The sequence below is a fragment of the Coregonus lavaretus genome (assembly GCF_964263955.1).
Source record: "Coregonus lavaretus genome assembly, chromosome: 2".
NCBI classification, from domain to species: Eukaryota; Metazoa; Chordata; class Actinopteri; order Salmoniformes; family Salmonidae; genus Coregonus; species Coregonus lavaretus.
Window position 1 is genome coordinate 46,545,555 of NC_139989.1, and position 23,948 is coordinate 46,569,502.

The 23,948-nt window shown below is 42.5% G+C and overlaps 2 protein-coding genes across 3 annotated transcripts in view; both read left to right on the forward strand.

Annotated features, from left to right (window-relative positions):
• The first annotated feature begins 1,566 nt into the window (after positions 1–1,566).
• On the forward strand, positions 1,567–5,484 carry LOC311145392 (thioredoxin, mitochondrial-like). The gene is made up of 4 exons (XM_084181618.1): positions 1,567–1,650; positions 2,148–2,407; positions 4,162–4,285; positions 4,548–5,484. Exons 2-4 carry the CDS (start codon positions 2,148–2,150, stop codon positions 4,662–4,664), a joined length of 501 nt encoding a protein of 166 aa, XP_084037744.1. The 5' UTR covers positions 1,567–1,650; the 3' UTR covers positions 4,665–5,484.
• A 13,331-nt stretch (positions 5,485–18,815) lies between these two features.
• LOC311149898 (myosin-9-like) overlaps positions 18,816–23,948 on the forward strand; it is a 35,985-nt gene continuing 30,852 nt past the window's right edge. The window contains exon 1 of one of the 2 annotated variants that reach the window (XM_084187131.1): positions 18,816–19,023. The gene's annotated coding sequence lies outside the window, so the exon portion shown is untranslated. The remainder of the gene's footprint in view (positions 19,024–23,948) is intronic. The other variant, XM_084187132.1, reaches the window with a different exon arrangement.

Here is a 23,948-nt window from a genome sequence, read left to right on the forward strand (position 1 = left end):
TCAAAGCTATGGTATTGCACTGCAGCCAAAGAAAACAGTCCATGTCCAAGAAATCAACATGACATAATACAGTAGTTGTGAAACAGAGGAGGCTGGTGGGAGGAGCTATAGGAGGACAGGCTCATTGTAATGGCTGGAATGGAATAAATGAAACGGTATCAATCATATGGAAACCACATGTTTGACTCCGTTCTATTAATTCCATTCCAGCCATTACAATGAGCCTGTCCTCCTATAGCTCCTCCCACCAGCCTCCACTGTTGTGAAAAGACAGAATAATAAACACAGAAAGAGGAAAGGACAGTCAAAGAGAAAACAGTGAGTGCAGTGCAATGATTGTGTACAATAGCTAATTAATGGTAAGAAGTACTACACTTCTACAAAGAATATGTGAAAGCCACTCACAGGGTCAGCTGTACTCTCTGTGTTCTCCTCAGTCTTCAACTTCAGGAATGAGCTGGCTTTTATTGAATATCCATTCATTGTTAATGCAGCAGTCTGGTCCTCCTGTCCATCTGTCCACATCATAATCAGTAATGCCTTGCCCCCATTTCTGAATCCATTGTCTGTCTGTCTGCTGTCTACTCTACTCTACTCTCTCCTTATCTAGTCTGTCTCTGCACCCTTCACACCCACATCGCTCTACCTTTCATCTGGTGGCCCTCTGACATTAAAGGTGGTCGAGACTGCCTCACTTCTCTCTTTCATTTTAGTCTCCCCATCAATTATGAATGAATGGCTCTCTGAAGAGCAAGCGCAAGCATCGTACCCATATTGATAATTTAGCTTAGGTGAATTTATAGATGCCTGAGCTCAATGCAGTGACCTTTGTAGGCAGGTAGCCTATAGCGGTTAAGAGCGTTGGGGCAGTAACCGAAAGGTCGCTGGTCAGATTCGCCGAGCCGGCAAGGTTAAAAAATCTACGGTTCTGTCCTTGAGCAAGGCAGTTAACCCCCAACAACTGCTCCCCGGGCGCCGATGACGTAGACGTCGATTAAAGCAGCCGCCCGTACATCTCTGATTCAGAGGGGTTAAATGCGGAAGGCACATTTCGGTTGAATGCATTCAGTTGTGCAACTGACTAGGTATCCCCATTCCCTTTCCATCTGTTAAATCTTCAAGATTGAAAGCAGCTCCTTGGGGTAGATTTGTATTGGTATCCGCAGGTAGCTTAGTGGGTAAGAGCGTTGTGCCAGTAACCGAAAGGTCGCTGGTTCTAATCCCCGAGCTGACTAGGTGAAAAATCTGTCGATGTGCCCTTAAGCAAGGCACTTAACCCTAATTGCTCCTGTAAGTCGCTCTGGATAAGAGCGTCTGCTAAATGACAAAAAAATGTAAAAATCCGCAGTATTTTGCACCGTATGATTCATTGACAAAGGTAGAAAATAATATCTCCCTCTGTGTCAGATTCCATGTGGTGGGGTCTCCACGATTTGCAAATCCACCTCACCTCCTCTATCTCGAGGTCTCCCTATTGTTTTGCCAGATAACCTTTCATAACACTTCAAGCGCATTGGCGCCACTGTAGTTCTGAATTTGAACTCGTGGCGGCGCTACTCGCCCAAACGTAAACTTGAGACGCACAAATAATCTGTGCGGCCTCTTTTATATTAACTGTAAACGGAAGTACTTCATATAGAGACCAGAACGGTAAGTGTTTTGTGTCTCTATCACTACAATGATATTCTGGGTGACATTGGCACGTAATGGCAGTAGTTGTGCTCCGGTTTGTGGATGTGGGCGTTTTATAATGGGAGGACACAGGCGCGAGGAAGGTGAAGGGAGACGCGGGCAAAGTCACACGGAGGTTATTCGAAGAAAAAGCTGAGCCCAGTTCGTAAATACGCACACTGTGGTTGCGAAACACGACGCCGTTAGTGAAGTTCGCTAGCTAGCTAGGAATCTGTTTGAATCTAGTTCCTTGCTGTTCGTGTTATGCATAGCCACTAAGCCAGCCATCTCTCACACACCTACATGTTACTGTATGGTGGTAAACAAGAATGTCTTGTATAGGTGTCCTCCCCCTGATGTCACAGTCCAACCATAGTAGCTCTGCCTGAGTAGTGGCCCTGTTTTGATTATGGTGCCATGAAATTACATTTATTGATCAGACTTCTGTTCTCTTCCCCAATTATGTAATCTTTCAGATGGCTCACCGGCTGCTAGTCCGTAGAATTTGGACCCTCTCTGTAAAAGACCTCCGCTGTCTCCCGGCCTCCACCTCATTCTCTACCTCCCTGCGTTCCTCCACTGCCCCTCTATTCTTCCTTTCCCCCAAACGCACTCTGTCCCGCTCCCTGCCCCACACTTCCCGCAGAGAGGTCTCCTTCAACGTGCAGGACCATGAGGACTTCACAGAGAGAGTCATCAACAGTGAGCTGCCTGTGCTCATTGACTTCCATGCCCAGTGAGTAGCTAATAGATGAATGAATGAATATGCTTCATGGACCCGCAGAGGGGATATTAGGCTCCACTTATAGAATTTACAAACTACCCTCTAATGAGAAAGCAAAGGCCCTAAGAGACAATACATGGAGAAGCATCAATGTCTGCCTGTTGAAATTACACTACTGAGATAACAGCAGGAAACTTTATTTTACTTTATAGCTTTTTCAGCTATGTACCCAACAAGTGCATTTATTTATCAATCATATTGAATTGGCATAACATGCTCAACAGCTTTCCCATTGTAAGAAAAAAGCATAACAGTGAAAGTTTTGACTGAGTGCATATCATGTTTGATAACAACACCTTACCCATACTGTATGTGTCTGGCTGCATGGCTTGACATCTGATGGTGTTTCCTTTCGAGGTAGATAATTTGAGGTTACACAACAAGAGGCAATGCCAGGACAGCCACATTGGGTTCATGCTCTACAACACGTGTCAAACTCATTCCCCGTAGGGCAGAGTGTCTGCGGGTTTTCGCTCCTCCCTTGGACTTGATTGATGAATTAAGGTCACTGTTTAGTAAGGTACTCCCCTCACCTGGTTGTCTAGCTCTTAATTGAAAGGAAAAACCAAAACCCAGCAGACACTAGGCCCTCCATGGAATGAGTTTGACACCCCTGCTCTAGAAGATCACATACATAGCCTGGATATATACAGTAAACATGATCTTGATTTGCATAGTGGTCAGTGTTGCCCTGGTCATTGTCGGTTTATGTTTTTGCCAACTTGTTGACATTGTCTTGCTAGGCAACAATTTAATGTTATTATCCAGGTTCTATTCTGTACTCTATGCTTCACAGCTATACAGTGGGGAGAACAAGTATTTGATACACTGCCGATTTTGCAGGTTTTCCTACTTACAAAGCATGTAGAGGTCTGTAATTTTTTATCATAGGTACACTTCAACTGTGAGAGACGGAATCTAAAACAAAAATCCAGAAAATCACATTGTATGATTTTTAAGTAATTAATTTGCATTTTATTGCATGACATAAGTATTTGATACATCAGAAAAGCATAACTTAATATTTGGTACATAAACCTTTGTTTGCAATTACAGAGATCATAAGTTTCCTGTAGGTCTTGACCAGGTTTGCACACACTGCAGCAGGGATTTTGGCCCACTCCTCCATCCAGACCTTCTCCAGATCCTTCAGGTTTCGGGGCTGTCGCTGGACAATACGGACTTTCAGCTCCCTCCAAAGATTTTATATTGAGTTCAGGTCTGGAGACTGGCTAGGCCACTCCAGGACCTTGAGATGTTTCTTACGGAGCCACTCCTTAGTTGCCCTGGCTGTGTGTTTCGGGTCGTTGTCATGCTGGAAGACCCAGCCACGACCCATCTTCAATGCTCTTACTGAGGGAAGGAGGTTGTTGGCCAAGATCTCGCGATACATGGCCCCATCCATCCTCCCCTCAATACGGTGCAGTCGTCCTGTCCCCTTTGCAGAAAAGCATCCCCAAAGGATGTTTCCCACAAATGAATTACTTAAATCATCTAATAACTTAGATTCCATCTCTCACAGTCGAAGTGTACCTATGATAAAAATTACAGACCTCTACATGCTTTGTAAGTAGGAAAACCTGCAAAATCGGCAGTGTATCAAATACTTGTTCTCCCCACTGTATGTGGAGACTTTTGATTGAAATTTCACGGATACATTCAGTATTATTAGTTCTAACCAGACATCCCATGTTTGTTCTATAAAGGTGGTGTGGTCCCTGCAAGATACTGGGGCCAAGATTAGAGAAAGCTGTCGCCAAACAGAAAGGCAAAGTTGCCATGGCAAAGGTCGACATAGACGATCACACAGACTTGGCCATTGAATATGGGGTAAGTGGAAGCTGTTGACATTATTGATCGATATTGCAATTGTTAGGTCCTGTTAGAAAATGTGACCTTTCCTCCCTTCCTTGAAGTAATTGATGATCTAAAATGGTTGGATTTGTGAAAGCAGGGATTCCACTACATAGCTTACAGCAACCCAGTCATATCAGATCAGTGATTACTTTGAGGAAGGAAGGATGCATTTTGTACTGGAACAGTGCCTTTGACTGATGTCATTGCGGTTACTGACCTTTACCTCTCTCTACAGGTATCGGCGGTCCCCACGGTAATCGCCATGCGAGGAGGCGACGTCATCGACCAGTTTGTGGGAATCAAAGATGATGAGGCGTTGGACTCGTTTGTCAGAAAGCTCATTGGACAATGAACATGTCGATCACATCCCTGTGATCTAACCCCTTATGACCCCATTGTTATCTGAGCCTGGCCTGGTCCTCAGCACTACACGGCCATGTTGAACCTGTTAAAACAACAACCAACCACCCACCCACCCCCCCACCTGACCACAACCCCACCTGACAAACACGCACACGCTCACACCCATCCCTAAACTCTGCTCTGTATTATTCTGTCTGTCTCTGTCTGTCTGTGGTCTAGTTATGGGTGTGTGCTTGTGTGAACTTCAATTCCCCTCATTTACTCATATATCGCTCCCATCTTGCAGCGGTTCCCTCCCTCATCAACCTGTAATATAATGGCCCAACCCTGTGGAAACTGGAAGTGCAGCCTGAGCCAGTGTGTACCAGTTTACTACAATAGATTGTTCAGAGTGGGCAACTACACCGCTGTACTTTACTGCATAGTACAGGGACAAGTCGTTTTAGTATTAAGTGGGGAGAGACGTTAACAGGAAATGTGATATTGGTGAATGAGCGGTGATGTCGCTCTCTGCAGTTCCTGCTTTTGTCCACACGAGGGTGGCCTTCCCCTAGCATTGTAGGCTGCACAGTCATTTTACACCATTATGCCTAATAATGTGAGAGTGGAATGTGTCTCATGAGTGTGTCTGTATGGATGTATCTGTGTATAAGTTTCTCAGTCTGAATCGGTCTGTCTCTTGGTTTTGACTGAGAGATTTGAGATAAGCGGGAAACACAAATATGGTTATATGGGTTCGATTTAGATTTTATTTCTATAAACTATGTAATATGACCAAGCAAAGTAATAAATAAAGGATATTAAAGGTGTTCTATATTTGTGAATTGGTTTGTGGTATAATTCGAGTGTGAATTGGTTTGTGGTATAATATTACATGTGGTAAAGGTCAAGGAGAATCATGAGGAAGTGGTTTCATAGTAATATTGGAGGACTTTAGACCTATATGACTTTAGCAGTAAAATAATATTCTTTATAACTATCATTTTGTGTTCGGTGGTATGTAAACTATGAAGTTAACATCGAAATCAGTTGTGGTCATATTTCAGCCATGTGATTCCCTTGTGTTAATTATGTGGGCAGTCTAGTTAGCAGAGTGGTGATGGAATGTTGACGTAGGATGATGGTGTGATGTTTGTTTGCCTGGGAGGTAGGAGGCAGGGATGTTTTCTGTCACGCAGATTAATTTACATATTTCTTTCTAGTAGAATGAGTGTGATGTTCTCACCGTTACTGACAAACTTTGGTATAGACCTAATGAGCTGGAAGAGTCTTCTGTCTGTATCAATCCACCATGTTACATTATTTTCCATCTAATTTATCCCTCATTCAGTTTCTTCCTCTTTTCCCTTTCATGTCTCTACATCCTGTATTTTCTCTATCAGTTTTATCATCCTTTACCTCACTGTTTCTATTTAATCAGTATCTCGCTCTCTTTTTATTTCTCTCTGTTTCTCTGTCTGAACTTGTTTCACCCCCCGCTCATCAGTGTAATGGTGTGGAAGGCTGAAGCACGCCCCACGCCAGCTTCCCCTTAACACCTCTCTAAATTACCCCTCTCTCTACCTCCCCCCTATTTATTTCCACCCCCCTTCCCTCCATGTCAGTGGCTTCACACCAGTTCTCTCACCTACACCCTAACTCACCAAGCTGTCTAGGTAGGCACCTGGGCTCTGACTCCCCATCTCCAGTTATCATTCCGTCTCACATGACGACACACAGGGACATTCCCACACTGCATGCCTCACGATCATAGCGTGTTATTACAGAATCACCACTGACATAGTCATGGCACAGGCTTCCAAGCTACCCTTAAACAGCGTACATTTGACATGTTCCGTCTGTAGTTTTAATAGCCTTCGATTAGATCGTTGCCACACAAATAATGGCCCCCAAGAAATTGACTGAGTGTTGAGCTGTTCAGTAGCCAGTTATAGAGGATATAGACATCCAGGGATTTTCAACAAGGAATTCCATAGGTATTACATAAGCAGGTGTGAGTAAGCAGGAGGTACAGTTGGAATAGCTAATGGTCTCGATCTATAATCCAGACTGTTATTGTACTCAATGAAAGACATTCCTCTTTGGACTCTATCACATATTTGAAATGGCTGGAATAGTAGTTCAGCAGTACCTTTGTTAATCATCTATTTTTAACCAGTCCTCCCTCTCCCCTCATGTTCTCTCTCCTCCCCCTCCCTCTCTCTCTCTGTGTGTCCAGTGTCTAGACCACAGTGCTGATGATAGGTATAGACTTATGTAGGCGTACTTGTTGTCGCAGCTTCTTTAAAGGACCAGTGCAGTCAAAATTATTTCCTGATAGTTGCTGGTTGAAAATACAATCTACACAGGTCCTTCTAATCAGCAGGTTTGCAATAGGTGGGAGTTTCTGACATCGTTATGCAGTAAATTGGTTAATAGACTAATAACAAAGAGAGTTTAAATAAATCTATTACAGGGATTTGATATCGATATAAAAAAACGGCTACATTGGGCCTTTAACTACTCTTTGTCTGACTTATGCTACGTTTGTAACCAAGTGGGAAGTGAGAATTTACCACATAGGACTGGGAAAAATCCACTTGAACGCCCCTCCAACTGGTAATCACTAGTGGGAAATTTGTCTATCATCCTGAGCTCCCACTTCTCCCACATGCTGACCTCTGATGTAACCTACTAAGGAAATTACCTTGATAACAGCATTTTCGGCAGATAAATGCAATAATTGCAATAAAACATTATTTCTAAAAAGCAATCTACTAATATGGTTTTTGAACACTGTACTTTCTTTACAAGCATGATAGCTGTACTTTTAGTTTATGGTTTATGCAGCTTGTTGGTCATTAGCCAATCAGCGTTTCTCAACGAGTTCAACGCAAATGAATGCATCAAACTTGTATTTACTTCTTCACAACTGGCCAATTCCCACCTCCCACTTGGTTATGAACGCAGCATTAGTCATAGGAATGAGGTGAAGAGATGACGGAATGCTGGAAAGGTTCATGAGTAGCGTAACCCTACACCTCTTCCGCCAAAAACAATAGACCACACCTCCATCCTCGCTCCTGCTGTCTCTCTCTCTCTCTCAACCACTCTGTTACCATATAAGGCAAAAACGACTGGGGAAGCCAGTGACTGTTGAACAAACGGGCTGAGAAGGGAGAGTTGCAGAATTCCTCTGCCATCTCTCTCTCCCCATCTCTCTCTCTCTGCTTTTCTCAGACTCTAAAACTTGTAATGTTTGTTGTGTGATTATTTGACTGGCCCTGCCTGTGCCACATAGTCAAAATGCCTTTGGAATGTGTGTGGGTGATGCTGTAACAACAGCCATACCTGACACAGCCCAAGAGTATTGTGTTTATAGTAAATACATAGCTCTATCTATATTTCAAACACATACTGCCCTCCAGCTTGTTGAATCTCCATTCTGTTCCAGACAAATGTCAATTTAACATACACAAAGCAGACACTTTCTCTTTATCGCTCCCATCTTTTTCCCATCATGTACATACAGTATACATGATCTGAACGTATATTTTGGCTATGAGAGTTGATTACTGCTGAGTGGGAAAGAGAATATGAAAGAAAAGAAGGAACCCCCTCCCCCCTTTTCCCTTTTCTCTACATTCCAGACTTTTGTGAGTCAACATGGTTCTTATCACCCCTTCCTGTGTACTGATTACTAGGGGAGGGGGAGGTAAGAAGCGAGGGATGCTGAAAAGGACAAAAGAAGGAATAAATTGCCATGTGTTCTACTACTATAATTTCATTACAGCATATTTGGCATGCTGGAGCTGTTTTTAATTACTTTGCGGTTGTGTTTGGACATTGCTGTAAGGGATGCTCTATGCCATTTAAGGACATACAAAAATACTTTCACACAGCCATACTCTGTCATGTCAAGACAAGCTGGCTAAATCTAAGTGAGTTGCGTAAATAGTCTTGGCAGGGAGTTTGACATGATTGGTGAATGGTGTAGAACAACAGCAAGGTGCAGGATGCTGACAACCAAAACAATGTGTTTCTACTGATAGCCATTAGGCTCATATTCAAATGTGGTGTATGCTTAATATGTGTCACACCATGTTTAGATAGGGGTTTTATCTGGAATGAACAGGATACAGCACCCCAATCACTTACAGATCTGACACACATGCAGGCTGGCCCATACACATTACTCTCACATATACATGCACACACATGAAATCACAGAAGCTATTGGTGTGTAAAAGAGCTCAATGAACTCATACCAGCCTGTTCACATAGTGCGAGTCAGTGGGTCCCTTTCTTTCTGAGCAGATTATATGACTTTACACACCCAGAATTACAGACACACCCTGTTGCTATTACAACTGCAGGAGAGCGAGAAAGAGAGCGAGAGAGAGAGACTGTCATAGCAAGGGAGAAGGGACGGATTGAGGTCAGGAGTGTGTCTCCATATTTGGTAATCTACTCTTTTCCTCTGTTTTAATCCCTCGTCGCTGCCCTCTGGGCCCAAATAAATTTGTTGTGTCCTGTCACTACTGTTGTGACTATGATTGAGCGGAGTATGACGTACAACTCAGATTAGGTCTGGATGGGTGGCTTCACATATCTTTCCCAAATCCCTTCCTGTCTGCTACCTCAGCATCTGGTACTGCTCAGAGGTGACCCTTGACCCCTGGGCTAGATTCCTTGTATTTCCCAACCAGCCCTGACTGGGCGATGTATTGATTTTTCCAACTGCATGGCATGTTCGTCAGTGTCGTCGTGTGCTATATGTGATGCACAGTTGCTAAATATGCAGGAACAAACACAAACACATTCCACACATATTGACACAATGAACAGTATAACGTTATAATGTATTTCTGCTTTAAAAAATAATACAATTAGGGTGTAGATAAGCTTTAATATTGCAGATAGATTGTGGCTTCTATCAATGTAATTGTCTGCATAATTTCCAATCCCCTATATATATTTTCTGTAAATATATATATATATATATATATATATATTTTAAAATATATTTTCCTTCTTTATAATTTTTCCCCTTAAACACAGACACATTCCACACATACTGACACATTGAACAGTATAATGTTGAACATGTTGAACATTGAACATATTTTTCTGCTTGTTAACAGACATTATACATTAATTGGCTCATACTTTTAGTTAGTTATAGGCTATAACTATGGTCCTGAGTTTTTGCTGATCATATTGTGTGGTCTGGAAAAACTCATTTCCCTAAAAATCGTTATGTCATCTTACGGTTATGATAAAGCTGTTTACCCAGACTGCCTCTGTTAAGTGCACATGAGATATAGGTTGTGTATGTCAATATGTTGATGCCACCTGTGTCGAGGATGTTTTTGACAGTGTTGGTTGTGTTAACCCTTGTTTATCCGATGAGGTCACAACATCATCTGTTTCACGTTCAGGTCCTTTGGAACGCATACAGAGCCGGCGTCACCCCTAGGAGAGAGTGAAGATGAGAATGAGTGAGGTCAGGAGTGCAAAGTATTAAATGGCCTCATTCTTCCTCTTTCAGCTTTATTCTATCCCTTTTCTCCTTGTTCCACCATACTCATTTTCACCTGGGCATTTATTCAATATATTTCCTTTGTCACGTTTCTTTTCTCACATGAAAAATATTTTTGTTTCCTTTGGAAAGGGTATTGTCTCCTTGCTGTTAGTGGCCTGTATACTGGTCCAATGCCTTTGTTCCGTCAGACTGTCTCTCACCTTCTCCAGATCTCACACAATGGAATGAGCAGGTAGACGTGGTACTGAACAACTCTATGTACTTTCGCTCTCTATCCTCTCAGCATCCATCAGCTCATATCATCCCCTCTTTCGTTTTCATCCTTTCATCTTCTCATTCTTCACTTCTCTTCTGCTACTCTACCCCAATACCAGCCCTTCCCCCATCGCTTAGCCATGAAATTGATATTGTTGTCTTGTGTTTTCCAGTATTGTTATTTTAAGGTTCCTTTCTAGGCGAACTTGTCCAGAGCTGCTTGTCCAGTCTGCAGGTTTTATCTCCATCTGGATGTGCTGAGGCTGTGTAGCCTTGGTAGGGTACGGTACAAACACACACACACACACACACACACACACACACACACAAACACACAGCAGTTACTCTACTTGGGAGTGAATCTGGTACTCTCCACTTTTTCAGCCTGCTGTCCATAGTACATCTACAGCAATAGTTTTACCAATCTCAGCTATTGTATCTAGACTTACGATGAAAATACATATTTTCCAGACGTTGACATCACGTGCATTTCAGGTGCTGAATGAAAGGTTAGAAGACATATATTCCAGATGTCAAAAATAAACATTTTCTGGACGTTGAAATCAGGTGCATCTTATGTGCTGAATGAAAGTTAAAAAAATGGACTTTTCCAGATTCCATTGATTCTATGGCTAAATTTAAACTGCTATACATTCTCAATTAAGTAAGCAATAAAACACAATTTTTCACACCTCTAAATGGGAAAGAGGAGAAAACTGAAGTTTGCCACTAAATATTTGTTTTATTGCTCCCATCTATCACATGCACTTATGTTAGAGTTTTCAAAAGCTTTAAAACTGACAGCGATGATGTTCAAAGTAGTCATACAAAATAAACCAACAGACAAATTCAACTACAATAACATTCTGTGTAACGGTTACAGATATATATTTTTTCTTGCTATTACTGTGATATGTTGTTGTTTATCTACCTTAGTTGAATGCACTGACTGTAAGTCATTCTGGATAAGAGCATCTGCTGAATGACTAAAATGTAAATGTCACAACACACTTGCAAAGCATTCTGGGTATTATTCTAATGAGCTCTGCCCCCAAACAAGTACAAATGTGGTCAGTGTGGACCAGATCCAAATCTGAACGAATCATAGACCTGTTTCACAGGTTTGAACATCACAGTACAGTATGGCAACGTTTAGTACAGTAGAGCACAGTAGAACACAGAAGAGTACAGTACAGTACAATCAAGTACTGTATGGTACAGGACAGTAGAGCTTGATTCAGTAGAGTACAGTACATTACAGTACAGTCTGGTACAGTACAGTAGAGTTTAATTCATTAGAGTAGAGTACAGTAGAATACAGTAGAGTACAGTAAAGTGCAGTAGAGGACAGTATAGTATAGTTTAATTCAGTACAGTACTATACAGTAGAGTTTAATTCAGTAGAGTAGAGTGCAGTTTTGTTCAGTAGAGTAGAGTACATTAGAGTTAAGAAGGGTAAAATACAGTACACTATACTTTACTTTCTTTACTGTACTGTGTACTGTAATATACTTTACTCTGCTGTGCTCTACTGTATTGTGCTGTACTGTGCTGTCCAAACTTGTGAAACATACAGTAGATGCCGATGATTGGTTCAGATTTGGTCTGGTACGGGCCGGACCAAATCTTTACCAATTATAGACGTCTATGTTTTGGCTAAATATAGGCCGGTCGGGACCGGACATCTGTGGACGTTCAAATTAAGGCCGGCCCAGGTCAAATCTGAACCAAACATAGACGTCTACATTTGGCCCAAATCAAGGCCTGTATGGACCGGAAACAAATCTGAACCAATTATACACGTCTATGTTTGGCCCAAGTAACAGCTTCTACCCCCAAGCCATAAGACTCCTGAACAGCTAATTTATTTATTTATTTTTATTTATTTTTTATTTAACCTTTATTTAACCAGGTAAGCCAGTTGAGAACAAGTTCTCATTTACAACTGCGACCTGGCCAAGATAAAGCAAAGCAGTGCGATAAAAACAACAACACAGAGTTACATATGGGGTAAAAAAACATAAAGTCAAAAAAATACAACAGAAAATATATATACAGTGTGTGCAAATGTAGCAAGTTATGGAGGTAAGGCAATAAATAGGCTATTGTGCAAAATAATTGCAATTAGTATTAACACTGGAATGCTAGATGTGCAAGAGATTATGTGCAAATAGAGATACTGGGGTGCAAAAGAGCAAAATAAATAACAATATAGGGATGAGGTAGTTGGGTGGGCTAATTTCAGATGGGCTGTGTACAGGTGCAGTGATCGGTAAGGTGCTCTGACAACTGATGCTTAAAGTTAGTGAGGGAGATAAGAGTCTCCAGCTTCAGAGATTTTTGCAATTCGTTCCAGTCATTGGCAGCAGAGAACTGGAAGGAATGGCGGCCAAAGGAGGTGTTGGCTTTGGGGATGACCAGTGAGATATACCTGCTGGAGCGCAGACTACGGGTGGGTGCTGCTATGGTGACCAATGAGCTAAGATAAGGCGGGGATTTGCCTAGCAGTGATTTATAGATGGCCTGGAGCCAGTGGGTTTGACGACGAACATGTAGTGAGGACCAGCCAACAAGAGCGTACAGGTCACAGTGGTGGGTAGTGTATAGGGCTTTGGAGACAAAACGGATGGCACTGTGATAGACTACATCCAATTTGCTGACTATTTTGTAAATGACATCGCCGAAGTCAAGGATCGGTAGGATAGTCCGTTTTACGAGGGCATGTTTGGCAGCATGAGTGAAGGAGGCTTTGTTGCGAAATAGGAAGCCGATTCTAGATTTAACTTTGGATTGGAGATTCTTAATGTGAGTCTGGAAGGAGAGTTTACAGTCTAACCAGACACCTACAGTGGGGAGAACAAGTATTTGATACACTGCCGATTTTGCAGGTTTTCCTACTTACAAAGCATGTAGAGGTCTGTAATTTTGATCATAGGTACACTTCAACTGTGAGAGACGGAATCTAAAACAAAAATCCAGAAAATCACATTGTATGATTTTTAAGTAATTAATTTGCATTTTATTGCATGACATAAGTATTTGATCACCTACCAACCAGTAAGAATTCCGGCTCTCACAGCCTGTTAGTTTTTCTTTAAGAAGCCCTCCTGTTCTCCACTCATTACCTGTATTAACTGCACCTGTTTGAACTCGTTACCTGTATAAAAGACACCTGTCCACACACTCAATCAAACAGACTCCAACCTCTCCACAATGGTCAAGACCAGAGAGCTGTGTAAGGACATCATAAAATTGTAGACCTGCACAAGGCTGGGATGGGCTACAGGACAATAGGCAAGCAGCTTGGTGAGAAGGCAACAACTGTTGGCGCAATTATTAGAAAATGGAAGAAGTTCAAGATGACGTTCAATCACCCTCGGTCTGGGGCTCCATGCAAGATCTCACCTCATGGGGCATCAATGATCATGAGGAAGGTGAGGGATCAGCCCAGAACTACACGGCAGGACCTGGTCAATGACCTGAAGAGAGCTGGGACCACAGTCTCAAAGAAAACCATTAGTAACACACTACGCCGTCATGGATTAAAATCCTGCAGCGCACGCAAGGTCCCCCTGCTCAAGCCAGCGCATGTCCAGGCCCGTCTGAAGTTTGCCAATGACCATCTGGATGATCCAGAAGAGGAATGGGAGAAGGTCATGTGGTCTGATGAGACAAAAATAGAGCTTTTTGGTCTAAACTCCACTCGCCGTGTTTGGAGGAAGAAGAAGGATGAGTACAACCCCAAGAACACCATCCCAACCGTGAAGCATGGAGGTGGACACATCATTCTTTGGGGATGCTTTTCTGCAAAGGGGACAGGACGACTGCACCATATTGAGGGGAGGGTGGATGGGGCCATGTATCGCGAGATCTTGGCCAACAACCTCCTTCCCTCAGTAAGAGCATTGAAGATGGGTCGTGGCTGGGTCTTCCAGCATGACAACGACCCGAAACACACAGCCAGGGCAACTAAGGAGTGGCTCCGTAAGAAGCATCTCAAGGTCCTGGAGTGGCCTAGCCAGTCTCCAGACCTGAACCCAATAGAAAATCTTTGGAGGGAGCTGAAAGTCCGTATTGCCCAGCGACAGCCCCGAAACCTGAAGGATCTGGAGAAGGTCTGTATGGAGGAGTGGGCCAAAATCCCTGCTGCAGTGTGTGCAAACCTGGTCAAGACCTCTGTAATTGCAAACAGGTTTCTGTACCAAATATTAAGTTCTGCTTTTCTGATGTATCAAATACTTATGTCATGCAATAAAATGCTAATTAATTACTTAAAAATCATACAATGTGATTTTCTGGATTTTTGTTTTAGATTCAACTCACAGTTGAAGTGTACCTATGATAAAAATTACAGACCTCTACATGCTTTGTAAGTAGGAAAACCTGCAAAATCGGCAGTGTATCAAATACTTGTTCTCCCCACTGTAGGTATTTGTAGTTGTCCACATACTCTAGGTCAGACCCGTCGAGAGTAGTGATTCTAGTCGGGTGGGCGGGTGCCAGCAGCGTTCGATTGAAGAACATGCATTTAGTTTTACTAGTGTTTAAGAGCAGTTGGAGGCTACTGAAGGAGTGTTGTATGGCATTGAAGCTCGTTTGGAGGTTTGTTAACACAGTGTCCAATGAAGGGCCAGATGTATACAAAATGGTGTCGTCTGCGTAGAGGTGGATCTGAGAGTCACCAGCAGCAAGAGCAACATCATTGATATACACAGAGAAAAGAGTCGGCCCAAGAATTGAACCCTGTGGCACCCCCATAGAGACTGCCATAGGTCCAGACAACAGGCCCTCCGATTTGACACATTGAACTCTATCTGAGAAGTAGTTGGTGAACCAGGCGAGGCAGTCATTTGAGAAACCAAGGCTATTTAGTCTGCCAATAAGAATGCGGTGGTTGACAGAGTCGAAAGCCTTGGCCAGGTCGATGAAGACGGCTGCACAGTACTGTCTATTATCGATCGCGGTTATAATATCGTTTAGGACCTTGAGCGTGGCTGAAGTGCACCCATGACCAGCTCGGAAACCGGATTGCATAGCGGAGAAGGTACGGTGGGATTCGAAATGGTCGGTGATCTGTTTGTTAACTTGGCTTTCAAATACTTTCGAAAGGCAGGGCAGGATGGATATAGGTCTGTAACAGTTTGGATCTAGAGTGTCACCCCCTTTGAAGAGGGGGATGACCGCGGCAGCTTTCCAATCTCTGGGGATCTCAGACGTTACGAAAGAGAGGTTGAACAGGCTAGTAATAGGGGTTGTAACAATTTCGGTGGCTAGTTTTAGAAAGAAAGGGTCCAGATTGTCTAGCCCAGCTGATTTGTTGGGGTCCAGATTTTGCAGCTCTTTCAGAACATCAGCTGTCTGAATTTGTGTGAAGGAGAAGCGGGGGGGGGGGGGGGGGGGGGGGGCATGGGCAAGTTGCAGCGGAGGATACCCGGACTGTTTCCCTGTGGAACCATTTTGACACCTTGTAGAGTCCATGCCCCAACAAATTGAGGCTGTTCTGAGGGCAAAAGGGGGTGCAACTCAATATTAGGAAGGTGTTCCTAATGTTTTTTACACTCAGTGTAGACGTCTATGATTGGTTCAGATTTGACAGGTAGACTTGATACACAGGGAAGTGTCTATTGTCAAAAATCGACGTCCGTAGACATTGAAATCAAGGCTGGTCTGGACCGCACCAAAAAAAGAACTAAAAAAGACTGTCTGTCCGGACAGGTCCAAAAAAGACGTCCAAAAGATGGCGCCTGACGGTAAATGCTTAGTGGGCTTTTGCACCTCAACAGGAAAGCACCTGTATTTGTTGAATCTACCTTCCTTCTTTCAGTCGTTATTGTTTTTTGGTCTGTGTCATTAAAACTTGTTTTTCAACCACTCCACAAATGTATTGTTAGCAAACTATAGTTTTGGCAAGTCGGTTAGGCCATCTACTTTGTGCATGACACAAGTAATTTTTCCAACAATTGTTTACAGACAGATTATTTCACTTATAATTCACTGTATCACAATTCCAGTGGGTCAGAAGTTTACATACACTAAGTTGACTGTGCCTTTAAACAGCTTGGAAAATTCCAGAAAATGCTGTCATGGCTTTAGAAGCTTCTGATAGGCTAATTGACATCATTTGAGTCAATTGGAGGTGTACCTGTGGATGTATTTCAAGGCCTACCTTCAAACTCAGTGCCTCTTTGCTTGACATCATGGGAAAATCAAAAGAAATCAGCCAAGTCCTCAGAAAACAAATTGTAGACCTCCACAAGTCTGGTTCATCCTTGGGAGCAATTTCCAAATGCCTGAAGGTACCACGTTCATCTGTACAAACAATAGTACGCAAGTATAAACACCATGGGACCACGCAGCCGTCATACCGCTCAGAAAGGAGACACGTTCTGTCTCCTAGAGATGAATGTACTTTGGTGCGAAAAGTGCAAATCAATCCCAGATCAACAGCAAAGGACCTTGTGAAGATGCTGGAGGAAACAGGTTCAAAAGTATCTATATCCACAGTAAAACGAGTCCTATATCGACATATTCCTGGAAGGCCGCTCAGCAAGGAAGAAGCCACTGCTCCAAAACCGCCATAAAAAAGCCAGACTACGGTTTGCAACTGCACATGGGGACAAAGATCGTACTTTTTTGAGAAATGTCCTCTGGTCTGATGAAACGAAAATAGAACTGTTTGGCCATAATGACCATTGTTATGTTTGGAGGAAAAAGGGGAATGCTTGCAAGCCGAAGAACACCATCCCAACCGTGAAGCACGGGGTGGCAGCATCATGCTGTGGGGGTGCTTTGCTGCAGGAGGGACTGGTGCACTTCACAAAATAGATGGCATCATGAGGAAGGAAAATGATGTGGATATATTGAAGCAACATCTCAAGACATCAGTCAGGAAGTTAAAGCTTGGTCGCAAATGGGTCTTCCAAATGGACAATGACCCCAAGCATACTTCCAAAGTTGTGGCAAAATGGCTTAAGGACAACAAAGTCAAGGTATTGGAGTGGCCATCACAAAGCCCTGACCTCAATCCTATAGAACATTTGTGGGCAGAACTGAAAAAGCATGTGCGAGCAAGAAGGCCTACAAACCTGACTCAGTAACACCAGCTCTGTCAGGAGGAATGGGCCAAAATTCACCCAACTTATTGTGGGAAGCTTGTGGAAGGCTCCCCGAAATGTTTGACCCAAGTTAAACAATTTAAAGGCAATGCTACCAAATACTAATTGAGTGTATGTAAACTTCTGACCCACAGGGAATGTGATGAAATAAATAAAAGCTGTAATAAATCATTCTCTCTACTATTATTCTGACATTTCACATTCTTAAAATAAAGTGGTCATCCTAACTGACCTAAGACAGGGAATTTGTACTAGGATTAAATGTCAGGAATAGTGAAAAACTGAGTTGAAATGTATTTGGCTAAGGTGTATGTAAACTTCCGACTTCAACTGTATTTCCTGGAAGATTCTTGATCATTCAGCAACACACTACTGACAGCGCTTTCTATGATATCAGCAATGTACATTGTTTTTGTTTGACAAGAGACACTTCCCTGTGTACTAGGTCTACCTGTCAATAAACTGAAACATATCAATTCACACAATCACACAATAAGTGCTTAGCACAGGTCAAGTTTCTGTCGCGTGGGTTGCAATTGACCTTTTTTTTTCTACAATTGACAATTTTTTTCTTAGGGTGGAAAAATAAGCTGAATAGTTGTTTGTCTGTTTGGTGTGTATTTTTAGATACACATACACCTACATTTATTATGCTGCAGTGTGGTTTTAGTTTCAGTATGCTTCTCCAGACAATAGTGTCTCTGTGTCCTAAATAACGCTATTATTAGTGTGGTGATGGTAATACTATCACTAACTGAAAATGTGTTCTCAGTTAACTTACCTGTCAAAATAAAGGTAAATGGATCAACAGTAAAACAGTAGGCTATAGTAGTAGCCTAGTTGGTGTAGTGGTAGATTCCTTGACATGAACCTTGGTAGGTTCTCTCTAAACGGTGTCTGTGTGCTTCAAAGCAGACAGTCTAGCCCCAGTCTAATGACACATGGGGATAACCTGGATGATGTAGCCCATCCTGAATGGACTGGTACTTATATGGTCATAAAAATCCTTACAGTGCACATATCTCTTTCATTAAACACCACCTTATCTGTGCCCCCGTTCTCCTCCCCTCAACTATTTCAAGTTCTCCACTGGGAAACGCCCCATCAATAACATTATTGGGCCAGACAGTAAGGATTATTATAACATTGGCTGGGAGAAGCTGGGAGGGCGGAGACATACCATATAGGCCCCTCCTCCTCTGGACCGCACCCCGACTGACTACGGAAAGAGCGAATTTAACTAGCTAGTGGAAGAGAGAAGGAAAAAGAAAGACATAAAAAAAGAAAGAGTGAGGGAGAGCAAGAGAGGGAGGAAGCTAACACTATAGTTTGATCCGAGCTCTTTGCGAGGCTGCTGTCGACTGAAAAGGAGTTTGTTTCGCGGCGACACGGAGACAGACTCAGCCACCGGTTGTAGCTAGCCAACCCCAAAAGCGTCTGCATCTCAACAGCAGGTAATATTCCAGCTAGCTAGATACCTCTTCTAGCTACATTCTCATTTCCTTCAGCCTTGGCTCTTCACATGCTTGTGTCTAGCACCCGCGGTGAGCAAGTGTACCTAACCAGGAAGGACGAGAACTACAACTTCATCACCTCAGTTGGTGGGACCTCATAACCCAGATGTATTAATTATTGTAAACTTTTCAACATGCAACTGTATCAACTTGCAACTGTCTATATAGTTGATACAATTCAGTTGGATAGTAGTTTCATTGTAACAGGCACGGTGTCAAAGCAACATATCAGCGACTAAAGAAGTAATGGCGAGAAAAGACGTAGCAAGTCACGTATGCTAACTTGCTAGCTACAGGAAGTCATTCGCATGAATGAGTTGTAGAAAGGGAGGGAATGAAAAGTAACGCAAAATAATTGAATGTGTCAACTATGAGCACGGGCCTGTCAGAGCACTTTTGAAGTGTATTTAATCGTGGATTAACTTTTCTAACATGTTGTATAGTTTAGGTCTCGCTGTGTGGTCAGCCGCCGGGCAAGCAAACAAGTCTGTAGGCTACCCGTGTTGTTGCACACCATTACGTCACTCTTTAATTGATTCGCTGTGTACTGTCGACGCTTCATGTTCTTCGATTGACCGATTTAGGTCTACGTCATTGAATTTTTCTTCCGTTTGCATTTCTAATGTATTTCATCCTACACTCCAATGAACCCATGATCATGCGTGAAATGGCAATGAAGCCAGTCGAATGCATTTAATGTATTACTTCTCAAATTATCCTAACTCTCAATTGTTATCTTTCTTGGCCTAAGTAATTTAACTAAATTGGACTTGATTCACCTTTCTCGGTAGGCCTAGTGAACCTTGTTACACTATCAGACATTTATATATGCAATGACACCAGTCTATTTAAGAAGTGCATTGTCAGTAATTTGGTTTTGGATAGAGTCAGTGTTTTGTGTTGTGAGATTATAGATCACTGCGTTACTTTGATTTCGATTATTTCGACCTCAGGGACTTTGCCTGGCTACCCAAACTCCTTGCTCCGGCCAAACGCTACGCCACGCCCACGGACGTTAGTTTCTTCCCCACAATGAGTCTGGATCTGAATACCTCCACAACGCAGAGGCTAGCGCTCTAGAAATCGGAGTCCCCAACAACCGGATGTTCCGGTTTTCAGGGGAAATGGAAATAGCCTGTGACTCGACTTCTGCTTTTGGACATTAACAATATGACACTCCAGCTTTTACTTATTTTGTATTTATTTTACCTTTATTTAACTAGGCAAGTCAGTTAAGAACAAATTCTTATTTACAATGATGGCCTACACCGGACGACGCTGGGCCAATTGTGCGCCGCCCTATGGGACTCGCAATCACGGCCGGTTGTGATACAGCCTGGAATCGAACCAGGGGGTCTGTAGTGGCGCATCAAACACTGAGATGCAGTGCCTTAGACCGCTGCGCCACTCCTCCGCATTTATCGGATTGTTGAACAATACAGAAGAGAACCTACCCCAAGTTTATTTTTATTTTTTTCTCATCAAGACCAGTATCTAGGGGATCTAGTTTCAGGGGTATCTTTCACACCTGCTAGATAGGTTAATAGAACACAAACCCATTCTAACCATTCTGATTGGTCCCATAAACCAATGGTTTGGGCCAGAGCCAGAACACACGTGGGTAAAGCAGCATTTTGGAAATGTCATTGGCTTTGATACTCTGATTGGTTAGAGATGATCCAATCACTAATGACTTTCATTTTGACGTCACCACAAACGACTTCAATGATGGCAGTATCAAACTGAACTGTAGCAAATATAGAGCAGAAGAATTCAGTTTGAGTCGTCAGGCAATCCGGGACTCTCAAATCACAGTAAATTGCACATGGTTCTCCAGTCAGCTTGGGCAATTCTCCTGATATAGGAACATGGCTCAGTCTAGACCTGTGCAAAAGTCTGTTCCCACTAAACTGAGTGAATGTCTGTCCTACAGATATGGCCACATTTGAATATCATGCCCATTGATTCAAACTTGTTATTTCAAGTGACACACAGGCCAATGTTTTTCTGTCTTTTGAAGGAAATAGTATGCAAAGTCAAGTTCATGACTGTCTTGCATACAGCCTTGGTGTCTCTTTGTTGGTGTCTTTTGTTTCAATAACGCAGGGTGTTGGTCCTGTGAGAATAACAATTTCCTGTTTGTGCTTTCACTGCACTAAACTATGAATCAAACCCATGGCAACATCTGAAACTAATCCTCTGGATTTCAACATTGCTCATTGGAAAGGCTTTCACCATTATTATTAGATTGAGTTAAAATGACCTGGTGGATATAAACTGATTAGTCTTACTTGTGGTGATCCTCTTACATTCTACCCACTGTGTTTCAATGATGTCCCTACTAGAATGTATCCAATTCATGAACAGTGGGTCGACCACATTTGATTAATATGTAGCCTAGCCTAAAAATGTGCTTAAAATCATACAGGACAAATGAAAATGCCTGTTGTGTTGAAGGCCAGCTAGGATGCAGACATCCTGGCTAAGGAAGATTACTGTTGGGTATCAACTTGCTTTTGTTTCAATGAAAAACATGATTTGGGGCAAGGGCACTGTGGCACCCAAAAGTGTCCCACAGTTAGCCAAAGTTCAGTGGTAGCTGGGATTCTTGAGTTGACGCTATCAGTCAGTCCCAAGGCTCACTTCACAACCCCAAGGCGTTTCTGTCAGGTGAGGCCCTCTGACCTAACTAGATTTACAGGACGAGAGTTGCCCTTTCAGAGATGAGGGACAGTAAAATGGGAAAATGCTTGCTGATAATCCGGACAATGGAAGTGTAAAAAAAAAAAAGAGGCCTGCTTTTTTTTACCATACCATCACAATTAGGCCATTTCCCCAAGTTAACAATCCTCATAATTTTATATTCATCTTAGACCCTATGTCCCAGCTAGATACATCAGATCAGATGTATTTGATCAGATGAAAGGTCATAATCTGGACAGGACTGCAGTTTGTTTCATTGATATTTATGAGCCTTTTCATATAATGTACAGTACATCTCCAGTCAAAGGGGCAAGTAGAAAGCAAAGATCAATCATCCACATGAGTCAATATCATTCTAGTAATGTACACAGACCTGCTCATAGCCACAGATTGCACGCGTGATAGAACAGCAGAATATGTACTGCAATCTTTATTTACTACACTGCTCCACGCACCTCACCTCTGTTTCGTCCACAAAACAAAAACGGTGACGGCGCTGGGGCGGACAGTGGCGCTGTTTCCCCTAATACGGATTCCATCTTTAAACTAGGGCTCGGAATTGCCAGGGACCTCACAATATTTTCATGATACTTGGGTGCCGATACGATTTGTATTGCAATTCGATACTGTGATTCTATTGGGATTCGATGTTCCAAACATATTGCTCACCATATGTCTGCTGCAGAGAGACGAGAGCGCATGAGAAATACATCATGGAAATAAAATGCATCATGGAAATAATAAAAGTGCTGAAAACAAATTGCCTCCCTATTTAAAAAGATGGAGAACAAGCTATGAAGGAAAAATACTGGATAAAATAACGAGTATAACTAACATGGCTATATACAGGGAGTAGGAACTAACATGGCTGTATACAGGGAGTAGGAACTAACATGGCTGTATACAGGGAGTAGGAACTAACATGGCTGTATACAGGGAGTAGGAACTAACATGGCTGTATACAGGGAGTAGGAACTAACATGGCTGTATACAGGGAGTAGAAAATAACATGGCTGTATACAGGGAGTAGAAAATAACATGGCTGTATACAGGGAGTAGAAAATAACATGGCTGTATACAGGGAGTAGAAAATAACATGGCTGTATACAGGGAGTAGAAAATAACATGGCTGTATACAGGGAGTAGAAAATAACATGGCTATATACAGGGAGTAGGAACTAACATGTCTGTATACAGGGATTTGAAAATAACATGGCTATATACAGGGAGTAGGAACTAACATGGCTGTATACAGGGATTAGAAAATAACATGGCTGTATACAGGGAGTAGGAACTAACATGGCTATATACAGGGAGTAGGAACTAACATGGCTATATACAGGGAGTAGGAACTAACATGGCTATATACAGGGAGTAGGAACTAACATGGCTATATACAGGGAGTAGGAACTAACATGGCTATATACAGGGAGTAGGAACTAACATGGCTGTATACAGGGATTAGAAAATAACATGGCTGTATACAGGGAGTAGGAACTAACATGGCTATATACAGGGAGTAGGAACTAACATGGCTATATACAGGGAGTAGGAACTAACATGGCTATATACAGGGAGTAGGAACTAACATGGCTATATACAGGGAGTAGGAACTAACATGGCTGTATACAGGGAGTAGGAACTAACATGGCTGTATACAGGGAGTAGGAACTAACATGGCTGTATACAGGGAGTAGGAACTAACATGGCTGTATACAGGGAGTAGGAACTAACATGGCTGTATACAGGGATTAGAAAATAACATGGCTGTATACAGGGAGTAGAAAATAACATGGCTGTATACAGGGAGTAGAAAATAACATGGCTGTATACAGGGAGTAGAAAATAACATGGCTATATACAGGGAGTAGGAACTAACATGGCTGTATACAGGGATTAGAAAATAACATGGCTATATACAGGGAGTAGGAACTAACATGGCTGTATACAGGGATTAGGAACTAACATGGCTATATACAGGGAGTAGGAACTAACATGGCTATATACAGGGAGTAGGAACTAACATGGCTGTATACAGGGAGTAGGAACTAACATGGCTATATACAGGGAGTAGGAACTAACATGGCTATATACAGGGAGTAGGAACTAACATGGCTATATACAGGGAGTAGGAACTAACATGGCTGTATACAGGGAGTAGA